The sequence below is a fragment of the Sinocyclocheilus rhinocerous genome, unplaced genomic scaffold (assembly GCF_001515625.1).
Source record: "Sinocyclocheilus rhinocerous isolate Xijiao unplaced genomic scaffold, SAMN03320098_v1.1 scaffold241, whole genome shotgun sequence".
Lineage (NCBI taxonomy): Eukaryota > Metazoa > Chordata > Actinopteri > Cypriniformes > Cyprinidae > Sinocyclocheilus > Sinocyclocheilus rhinocerous.
In genome coordinates, this window is record NW_015659312.1 from 2,876,072 (window position 1) to 2,884,073 (window position 8,002).

At 38.9% G+C, this 8,002-nt stretch overlaps 1 protein-coding gene and 1 pseudogene across 1 annotated transcript; both read left to right on the forward strand.

The window, feature by feature from the left end:
- The window catches only part of LOC107723455 (DNA repair and recombination protein RAD54B-like), a 20,871-nt pseudogene that overhangs the window by 1,811 nt on the left and 11,058 nt on the right, over positions 1 to 8,002 (forward strand).
- On the forward strand, positions 2,511 to 5,990 carry LOC107723453 (fibrinogen silencer-binding protein-like). The gene is made up of 2 exons (XM_016532081.1): positions 2,511 to 3,231; positions 5,243 to 5,990. Exons 1-2 carry the CDS (start codon positions 2,834 to 2,836, stop codon positions 5,826 to 5,828), a joined length of 984 nt encoding a protein of 327 aa, XP_016387567.1. The 5' UTR covers positions 2,511 to 2,833; the 3' UTR covers positions 5,829 to 5,990.

Sequence of the window (8,002 nt, forward strand, 5' to 3'; positions counted from 1 at the left end):
ATATATATATAGTTTTGTTGTGATCAGTGGTATTTTATAAATAATGAAATGGCACATTTTTGTTTATTTATATTTAATGTATAGTTAGGCCTCTAAAAGTGTGTAATGCACATATGACACAAATGAATAAATTTAATAAATTTCTGGTGTTCTATCGGTTATGCTGAAATTTGAAAGTATCTCACAATCATTGATAACAAGCTATTGGGGCAATAAATGCAGTAAGATCCCGCCCCCCAAAAAAGTAACTTATCCCTTTAATCTGACCTTTGAGGTTTCATGGTTTTCTTACTGTGTGGTATTTAACTTGTGTCTTTATTGACAGGATGCGCAGATCTGGAGCTCCGAGTCAGCTTTGTGGAAATGCTGCTAAGAAACCCAGGTTTATGCCACCAGGGCCGGCGAGGAATGATGGACCACCTTCATCTGGTCCCCAACCAGAACCATCAGTACTGTCACCACCACCACCCACACCTGCTTTGGGAAATGTGTTGCTCAATAAGGTCAAAAACAAGAGAATAATTAAAAAGTGCTCATGTTGACAAATGTTATCCAATGTTTGTGATCATGTACATAATTTATATGTGACTGATAACATCTTAATATTCATATGATCTATTTAGTGTGTTAAAACACGTGTCTTCATCTGTATCATGATCAGGCAGTTATTGTTTGTTTTTGCCTGACAAAAAAACAGACACACAATGTTTGTTTTCCCTTGCGGATGTTGTTTTAAAAGTTATTTCTCCCTGCAGGTCCAGAGGTGTTTGAGTAGTGCAGATGCTCCAGCTGATTCTAATGCTCCAGTGGGCAGTAAAGCTTTAGCCAGGGTCCTGAGTGCTGTTCCTCATGGTGAATGTAAAGAAAACAGCTTCAGGTCTTCACCTGACTTTCCTGAACCTAAACAACTAGCAGATAAAGACAGCTGCTCATCACAGCCAAACACACATGCCAACTGCACAGCAACTGGTAAGATACAGCACTGTCATATTTTGTGTGTGTGTTATGATTGAAAGGTGATTGAAACATCACTTGTTTTTATCTCTTGTTCAATAAATGTTAAACAGATTTTTAGTCTGGTTAATGTATAAAGTTTCCTTTGGTAACGAATTTGTAATATCTGTGTAATGCATTACTTGTAACCATATTTTAAACTTGGACTCGAAGGAGGACATTTTTTTAAATAGATTTTTTATATGTAAATTTTTATTTTTGATAAACCTGTGCCACTCAACAATATAAACACATTGCTGAAAAGGTGTTCTGTAGTTACAACTCACCTTAAATGGTCTGTTTTTATGTTTTTAATTTATTATCTCCTTGTAACCATTGGATTTGGAAACTGGTATTTCAACTGTAGGTTTTAAAATCTGTCTCTAAATGGCTCCTGTTATTGAACCATAATCCAAAGAGCTTAATTGATCTGATGGTCATTATCGCAAAACAAACCCCAGACTTGTATTACCCCTAACGGGTGTTATTTTGCAATAATGACTGCATTGTTCCCTTTATTACACCGCTACTCCCCAAATAAATAAATACATGGAAATTAAATACTGATTTATGTTTTAATTAGGTTACTATTTAGCCTTACTATTCAGCCTTTTTGTAGAGAGACAAAGAGATAGAGAACAAAAGCACAGCATGTAAGGAAATTTAATTTTGATTAGCAGTATAATATACGTTGCCATGGGCGACGGTACCGCTGAATGCCATGACTGACCAATCAGAAATTCATCCAAAGATAATTGTCTCGGATTTTGTTAAATCTAAAGATAATTTTTATAATTTACTTATTTATTTATTTTTGTTTGTTTTGTTTTTTTGAATAATGCGTCTGTTTTGCATGGTCTTGCGAACCTTATCACGTTGATATTTTATAATGTCGCACAAGTTGCTAGGATGTAGTGTACAAAAACTGTGATTAAGAAAGAGGAAAAATACACTTGCTCACTAAGTTTTAAATGTGTGAGTAAAACTATTAGAGAAAAACAGCAAAGGGTTCCGAGAGCAGCCAGGCTGAACAAACGGCATCTCTATTCCCCTCCTTTAACTTCGGCTTTGAGTGAAACTAACCAATCCGAGCTCACGGACCGCTTGATTGACAGGCGCTACATGCGTGATCGTATTCGTGCCGCGCGCCGCACAGATTCAAGGCAGAGGTGTCCTGCATAATATGAGTGTGAGCTGTGGTGCATTTGTCAGTCAGCCTGGGAAATGTATAGCAACTGGTGTCCGAAAAGCAGTTCTCTCACACACAAAACACTGTCTGTACGCACGCACATAATGCTGGAGTTGTTCTGGCGCGAACTGTTAAGCGTCAGTTTAATGTTTCCTCTGGCGGTTCAGCACTCGCGCGGACTCGCTCTCTGCTGTCAAAACACGGATTGACGCGCTTCAAATATAACGACACTTTCAAAAACACGCCTTCAGTCGTTTTCCGCTAAAAATGCAATACTTGTCGCTGTTTGCAGCGGAATAAAAGAGCTCTGCTGTGTTTCTAGTCTAATGAAGTCGGGCTTGTTATGTAGGTCAGGCCAGGCTTAAGCAGCTTTACTGAACCTGCGTCAGCTTAAGCTAAAAGGAATTCCAGCAAAGCCCTCCCCGGGTAGGCGTGGGCCTAATCGAGGCTGGCCTAGTTAAGCCTGATTCTTTTTCTTACATCTGTGTGCTTGAGAGCCAGTTTGTGCATGTGTGTGTGTTGCTTAACCGAGACAAGCAGTGCAGCAGCCTGCTCACACAAGTGAGTAGAGAAAGACAGACACAGCACAGGGAACAGAGGAGAAGGACTCGGAGATCAAACCTAGAGCACTGAGACCAGCCTAAAGGCAGGATGTCTACCTTATTCATGTCAAACAGCATGGTCGGCAAGGCCCGCTCATCCAACTTCACCCTATCTGAGAAACTGGATCTTCTGCGGCTGGTCCAGCCTCACATACACATTCTGGAGGAGCACACCAACAAGCACGCCGTGATCGTAGATAAGAACCGGTGCTGGGACAGCATAGCAGAACGCTATAATAGTTTTGGAGGCGAGAGGCCCCCCAGAACGGCTCAGGGCCTCCGGACCCTCTATAAGCGACTTAAAGAAAGTGCCAAGCAGGAAGTTCTTCAGCGAAGCCATGCCCAACCCGAGTACCGGGGCAGCATCTCGGAGCCAACCAAGCGCATCATGGAAATGATACCACAACTGTTTCACGTGGGGGACAAAGAGCCAAGTGCACTCCACAGGTGAGACTGAGCGCACAGATACTTACATGACACACAAAAACAAAACTGGCACGTTATTAGGTGCATCCATAAATCAAAAACATATCTATCACCCAATGGAAAAATGAAACCAATAACAAGTAAATACATAACCATGTACTCTCAGGAGGCCTAATTGGCCACTCTGAGAAGATGATATTGGCTTTTAAATATTGATTCAGCTTCTGTTAATATCTTCACATACATCTTCCCAGATTTTTCCTTCGACTGCTGTGTTAATTGTCACACTCAGCTAGGGCTGCAACAACTAATCGATAAAATCGATTATTATCGATAATGAAAATAATCGTCAACGATTCTCATTATCGATTAGTCGGGTCTGCCCACGGTGCACGTCCAACTCCAGCCGGTCACGTCAAATTACAGCACTGAATAGCGCATTACGGACAAAATGCATCTAAAAATAGTGGAGGAAACAGAATGAGATGCTGCGGGAGAAGTACGTGATCCAAGCTGCCCAAAACTTAAGAATTCTTTATTTTAAGCTTTAACCTAACGCATTAGCGTATGGCGTAGGCTATAGGCTTGCCCTGTCCTGCGCTTTGACAGATGCATGTTCGTCCTCAGCGCAAAAACTTTCAGTTCACGGTCATATCCTTATCTGTAAATGTAACAAATTCACGCGAACACTTCCACTTTTGCAAAAAAGTCCGTTCTGATAGTAAATCTTTACTGAATGAGCGCTGGCACGGCGGGCGCGTGGACGCGCGTCAGACAGACGGAACAACACAGTAGAGACGAGACAATTAAAGGGGTCATATGATGCTGCTAAAAAGAACATTATTTTGTGTATTTGGTGTAATGAAATGAGAGATTTAAACTATATTCAAATACAGTGCTTAACAATAAAAAAATATATATAAATTTATGTAAGGTTTGTGCCACTGCTGCTCTAAACTAACAGTATTGGTGATTATAATCATTTTTTAGCTTTTTGTATTGGCAAGTCCTCCAATGTGCATAAGCTCTTTAGTAACAGTAGTTGACTATTTCTATGCTATAATATAATTATTGCTGTTATCTATGAAAAAAGGCAGAAAAAAAAAATAGTCAAGCTCTCAGATACCCAATTACAGTCAAAAAGTACCTAAGCAATGCCAGCAAGAATGCAAGCTGTTATGGAAGGCATAGGAGGACATTCTTGTTAATATGTGAATAAATACTAGCCTACTTAGTTTGATATTTGCCCAATAAATGACAATAACATTTTTAGATTTAAACAATTTTTTTGACAGATTCCTAAAATATTTGTGTTTTATTTTTATTATGATGTGTGTCTAATAAATTGTTAAGCACTATTTACATAGCATTCAGTTGACACATTTGTTTAAAGGACATTGGGCAGAATGTGGAAGTGTTTTTTGTCAAAAAAAGAAAGAAATGAGAAGATCCGATTAATCGATTAATCGGAAAAATAATCGGTCAACTAATCGATTATCAAAATAATCGTTAGTTGCAGCCCTACACTCAGCCAATTAGAGTTCAGCGTTTTGACATGTAAACATGTCCTTCACTATTTTTAATATGTCATATGCAGTCAAAGCACACGTTGCAGTCACACACTCACTGTCCTTTCACTCTGTCCTGTGCCAGAGGTAAGCTGCACTGAGGGGATTTGGATGTCATTAACCGTATTTCCGATGCAGCATTAATGCCAGGTTTGCCACCATGTGCCAGAGGAGTTACTTTCCACTAGCATCTCCATGTCTTTCTTTTTGTCAACAGGTCTTTCTTTTTGTCAGTTATCACCACAAATCCAGTTGAGAGCTGTGGATGAACATGATTTGATTCATTTGAATTAGCTAGTGGAATCAGATTCAGCATTTTTATTGGTTCACAACTGAGAATATATCCTGAGACATACAAATGAGCATTCAAAGCTCTTGTTTTTTTATTAATCATGTTCAAAATTCAGTGTTATGATTTTTTTCTGAATCATGTGTGTATGTGTATGTGTATATGTCTGTGCTAGGCTTCAGTTCAAGAGGAATTCTCCTGTAGAGCAGCCAGGCAGCAGTTTGTCCCTCCCAGCGTTGTCAGACTATCTGCCTGTTGCGGCTGTGAGGGTGGAGACTGAGGATGTGAAACCGCCTCCTGATATTCACCTGATCGCATCCCACAGTTCACCTGTCACCATCGCCACCCCAAGCAGTCAGGCCCATCACGGACAGAATGAGAGGGACAATGAAGTAGTAGAAGAGGAGGAAGATGATGAGGAGGAGGAAATAGCCTCCCACGTGTATGCAGCCTCTCTTTCTCCATGCCCCTCTTCCGTACACCTGCCACCCTCGCCGTCAGCACCCGGCCCCAGGAGGAGCACATATCAGAGGGGGAGGGCAATGTTCAAGAATCCCGTTTTTGAGGCAGAAGCTCTGCAGATGATGCGAGAGGAACATGAGCTGCTTCTGGCCAATCACAGAAAGCTTGGACTGTATCTAGAGGAGAAGAGGGAGGGGCTTAAGAGAAAGCAACAGTTGGAGGAGGAGCTACTCCGGTCAAGGGTCAAAGTAGAGAAATTGAGGGCGGCCAGGCTACGCCAAGGATTGCCATTGATGTGACACGTATGGTGTCACGTCTGAAAGTCTATCACAAGGGAACTCTGTAATGCGAAGTTAAAAGGAACAGACTTGTTTGTATGGTTATTTCTTGTTTTTGTATTCGATCGACATTTGTACAAGGATTGTTCCTGATGTTTGTAGCAGGAATTAACGTTTTTAATATGCCTGGTTTAAGAAGAAAATAAGATTTTATTTTGTATGTATTCGCTAATAAATTCATAATTGCTTTAATCTCAGTGTTTTGAGCCTGTCCTTTTTGTCACACAGGGAGTGTTTCATAGCAACAGCAATGAATGAGAACCTTCTCAGTCAAGCTGTTTTTGTTTACTTCATTTACAGTATTATGCATTTATTTCAAGTCAGAATAAAATGAAAATTGCTTTTTTTCCCCCCTTATTGTGACATGTCAGAATAAAACAGCTTCTCAGATGAGCCAAATATATATGGCAGGACTTGATTTTGTCCATTGGGAATTGATTGGATCGTTGTTTGTTAATTGTTAATAGTTAATCATTTATAATAAATACTTAAACATTCCAAAAAAAGTCGATTTTGATTTCATGGTTTTTATGCCTCTATTTATTTCTTTATTTCTTTAGCCCACTATTGTTCACCTGACCACTAATTATATAGTTTATCTGACAGAACAAAAGCACAAGGCACAAAATTAGCATATATGCATATGGCTGTATAAAAGCACATTTCTAATTTATTGAGACTGTGTAATCAGTAAAACATTGTCTACGATTTAGGCTATTGCTATGTTGTATATCACTGCTGATCCTTTATTTGTTTATTTTAAAGCATGCTACTATAGTGTCATGTGGTGCCAAGGTGTCATCACGGAAGCATAAGCGCTGGGAAGGCGACGTTGTGTTGGTTGCCAGGGGGCGGACTGTTGTCCTCAAAGATATGGAGGGGCGGGACATTGGACGAGGTTTGCCTAACACAGCACATTCTAGCAATACTTCTGGATTTGTATATAAATGCGTATTTGAAGTTAGGGATGTACAATATATTGTTTATCAGCCGATATAAGAGTTTTTTTTTTATGTTGATATTTTATATTTGTGCAAGCTTTGCTCATTTCCCCAATTCTTTTTCTTTGTCATCTAATGCCTTAAAGTTAATTTTTAAAAACACTAATTTAAACTAACACTGCTAAATGTAATTGTTAGTAAATCTCTGAATACCAATTTTCTCACTGTATATTATAATTTTTTGGTACCTAAATTCACTTTAAAAAAATTAAAATGATTTATTTTAGTTTTTCACTTTCAATTTGATAGAAAATTGTATTGAATTTTTTTTAATATTGGCCATAATATATGCCATATTATACAAATAATTAAATAACAAGAATTTTAATATTGGTGCATCCCTATTTGAAACGCACAATTCTCCCTTTACTTCACTTTTGAAGTAATATGTTTGAGTCTGTGTGGATGTGTGTTTTAAATCAGTGTTTTTCTGGTAGGTTCAGGCTACAAGGCATCAGAGCTGGAGAGCTTGTGTGAGGGTCAGACTCTTATGGTAGGAGGGAAGCAAATTGAGGTTATGGGGGTCATATCCAAACAGGACTACACCAAAGGCTGTTGTTTTCAAGATGCTGCTGTTGAGTCTCCTGCAGAAACGGTCTTGAAGGCTCCTGTATATTGACCAGTCTCCAAATCCTTTACCAGACCAGCGCTCAAGGGAGGTGCACTTACAGATTCTGAACCTGACAAACCGATCGGTAAATCCAGACATGACCCAAACACACCATGGTACAGCATAGGCTCAACTTAATACATTTTTAAATTAAAAAAAAAATATCCATGTCCTTTTTATTTCCTTATAGTAATCGATACATGTCGTATTTATACTTACAAAAATTAAAAAAAAATTGTCACACTGCAAGTCCATTTAATAAAATAATGAAGTCAAATAGGTGATTAAAATGGTTAAAATTTCAAAGAAATGGTCGCGTTACAGGATAAACATTCCTTAAGCGTTCATATACATTTTAATTTAAAGGTCCCATATTGTCAAAACTGAAATTTCCTGGCTTTTTTCATGATAACTGAGGTCTAGGTGCTATGTAACTACCATATAAGTTTCAAAACAGTCAGTCCACAGTAAAATGCACACAGCCTGCATAAAGTAGCTGTGATTTTTCACGAACCGTTGTGACT